Source organism: Opisthorchis viverrini (genome assembly GCF_000715545.1).
Source record: "Opisthorchis viverrini unplaced genomic scaffold opera_v5_8, whole genome shotgun sequence".
Taxonomy (NCBI): domain Eukaryota; kingdom Metazoa; phylum Platyhelminthes; class Trematoda; order Opisthorchiida; family Opisthorchiidae; genus Opisthorchis; species Opisthorchis viverrini.
In genome coordinates, this window is record NW_008751664.1 from 1,089,087 (window position 1) to 1,092,532 (window position 3,446).

The 3,446-nt window shown below is 45.1% G+C and overlaps 1 protein-coding gene across 1 annotated transcript; it reads left to right on the plus strand.

The window, feature by feature from the left end:
* Positions 1-2,130: 2,130 nt before the first annotated feature.
* T265_00783 (hypothetical protein) lies at positions 2,131-3,141 on the plus strand (the record flags this gene model as incomplete). Its single annotated transcript, XM_009164655.1, has 1 exon — positions 2,131-3,141. The coding sequence occupies one exon, from the start codon at positions 2,131-2,133 to the stop codon at positions 3,139-3,141; it is 1,011 nt and encodes a 336-aa protein (XP_009162919.1).
* Positions 3,142-3,446: the final 305 nt, after the last annotated feature.

Sequence of the window (3,446 nt, forward strand, 5' to 3'; positions counted from 1 at the left end):
ACACTGCACACAACGTTATGGTTTGCATACAGCCTCTTAATGACCTCCGATCTAGCTGCAGAAGATCTGGGCGAAGCTAATGACCTGATCGAATGGGTATTGCAAGTAGGATATGAAAATATGGTAAGCTCGTTCTTTCCCGGGTCCAAGCCGTTCACCAATTGGTTCAGAAGCCTCTTAGCTGATATTCCTCTTTTGTCCGAATGAACGGTACAAGGTAAAAGTGACTTTGTGGATTATCCTTGTCTTGGGTTGGTATCATTGCTGGCAAACACTGAAAATTAACCCTGATATGATACTACATATAAAACCGCTGAAAACACTTGTGTGAATCAAGTTAAAGGGAGATGGAAAGGTATATTCTGTTTTTATATTCTCCGTCATTGCCGGTTGAAACCAAGCTAGGCTCCGTGCTCTATCTTGCGACACCTAGAGGGTTACTCTTGCTGTCTACGATAATTTCCATGCTTACCTCAAAATGTGAAGAGAATAAACCCACAGGAAGTTTGGTCATCGCAAAGGTATCCCACTTCGCCAAGCGGCTCTCATGTGACTGTTCAATATCCAGTTAACTAGATCGACAGAGCAGTGTGAAATGAGAGCAGGCAGAAGTACAGGGCTGGTGAGTGTTCCCTCGTCATTATCTCAGCCCCACATGCCATCGGCTGTGATGCTGATCTTTTGGTTCACGAACCTATGGTCATTTCATGCTGAAGAATTTGCTTCCCCCCATCAGCCAAGACGGCTGTTGAACTGAGCCTGCTTAAGGTCACATGCAGTGGCTTGTGTTTCCTCATCACTTTGAGCTGTCTACGTATGTACGATGCCTCTATGAGTACATAGTGTCGAGTGATCACTCTTGCCACTGATCTACATACCTTTGAATGGAACTTAGCTAAGAGTAGGTAAGGGCTGAATGAAATTTTTTTTTGATGATATCGCTCTCAGGACAGAATACAGAGTCCACACCACCTCTGAAGTAATAGAAAGTGAGGAACCACACCTGGAGCCAGGCCTCGGGCTTGAACCAAGTTACCATGGTTTGAAAAAATGCAGCCTGGTGGTGACACTGGACCTACACCGTCTTTATCTATGAAATCAGATTTTCTAAGAACATGGAAGATATACCAGCTTGCCGCTCGTACGAATGAAATCGGTTTCAGTAGGAAAACATGAAGCAACCAATTGTTCTGGCTTGAAGCTCTTTCTCAGCTTGCAAAATGAATGAAGCAGCAACAGATTAAGTCATGGAGCACGTTGATTCGCAATAATGAATTAGATGAGTACAATGCGTGGAAGTTGCGCTTGAACAATGCACTGCACAACTCATTTCTGACATCTAACCCTGGAGCTGGGATCTGTCACTTACCACCAATGTCGGAAACAGCTCTAGCTAGCTCACTGTTTAAGGCGCGAACTGACCGGAAGGTCATCGGTCTGAACCCGACACTGGCATCTCAACTGCACCTTCCGGGGCCCGATGCAACTTGTTCCAAATTTCCTCCTTTGAAAGGTATTGGTTAGTCATAAACTTTATTTGCATTCATCATCTGTATTTTTGGCCCGGTGCGCACCACTGACTTCTAATAATATCTCATTGAATAAGGTGTTGCCGTGTTGTTTTCCGTGAGCAACCTCCTTAAAGGACTTATTCAATCAATTCAACTTTATGAAATCCATATTTTACACCACACGGCACTCACTATTTTCAACAATATCCCATTGAATTATGCGTTTGCTTTCCAATGGCACGAATAGTCGTTTACCAGTATATGATCTGTTTTTGAGACTAGACGCGTACGTATCGTGATGAACATAAATTCGGGATTTTGTTTCAACAGAAAGATTGTTGAATTCCGTTGTGTCTGGTACGTATGGCAATGCACCTCTTTCAGCTGTTTGGGCTTGATTGATTGTCGGTCGTTTTCTCCAGTGGTCGATTTCAGAGAGTACGCCCATGCCTGCTCATACCTGCTGTCACACAAGGGACAGGCGCGCGTGGTGGTGGAACTACGGCTCAGGAATGAGCGTGTAATTTTGGTACGGACCAATCGCATTGAGACATACCTAGGGAACAGCTGCTCATGGCGCATCTCATGCCTACGATGACCCCTATTGGCTGGGACTTAGATGCTACGTCTGAGACAACATGTTCCCGCTACCTTCCTGCCGCACGGCTGGAGTAACCTGGTTCAAACACCAATAAGAGTCAAGAACGCCCAAATCAGCGTTACAACTAACCGAAAGGACATTTATACACCATCCAGCAAAGACTCGCTCAGCGAACCGACGATTCCAATGCACTCCTCACAGCCGGCTCTCCCGTTTCCCACAGGCTTGTTCCCTCCTAACTCTTATGAACAACTGCATCCGTTCCTGGCAGTCGCAGCGGCTGCTGCTGAAGTTAACCAACCAAAATTACAGGCGTATTCGGCTTACTACGATGCTGTAACGCGCGAAGCAAGTCAACGCTTTGGCTTTTATCCAACGTCATCTACTTTGGCAGCCGCAATTATGGGTACCACTAATGTTTCGCCAAACGTTCCATACGAACATGATGCAGCCATCATTTGTAACAGCTTGTCGTATGCTCGACTAAATACCGCACAGAACGGCCTGCCGCCTACCTCACCAAATTTCTCGTCAAACTTAGAACCTTATATCACAACCAAACGGTCTGAAAACCCTTCGAACAAGTCTTTTGAATCAGATGAGATGGAAAAAATGGGGAAACCAACAAAGTCTCAAAGAGGGTCAAAAAGAAATTCAACTAGGCTAACACAGACGTGGCCATGCAACTGTTCCTGTCCACCAGATGATGATGAGTGTTCACCATCTACTAACAGTCGACACAACTCTGACTGTTCCTCACCAATTCATACTTCCACTGGCATTGAGCAACTTGCAGTGCCTATCGATTCCCATAACGGTACACTGCCTCCTTTTGAGTGTGCTAAAAGTTTCATTCGCCGCCGAAATGCAAGAGAGCGCGAGCGAGTGCGGTGTGTCAATGCTGGCTATGAAAGTCTAAGAAGGCGATTGCCACTCAATACAATGCCTGATCGAAGACTGGCAAAGGTGGAAATTCTTCGCGGTGCCATCAACTACATAAAAGCCTTGAAGGAACTTCTGGAAAAATGAGGTTGACCACCTGGGTGAGGCAAATCTACCTTTTCGTGTCCTTACTGAAGGCACATTACGAATGAATTACTCTGTGATCAACGACTACCTGTGTCAAAAATTAGAAAAAGTATGACTCCGTGTGCACACCAAACTTTCGCACAGGTAGGTACTGCACTCAGGTAGCTCAACTGTAAAGACGCCCTTCTTTTGTTTGCCCGGAAAAACTTCACTTCTTTTTTTGGTAATATGGTATATGGTTCGGTATATTTTTGTCTATGAAAAGTGAATCCAGTCTGTGTTATGTTATCTCACCACAATGGGAC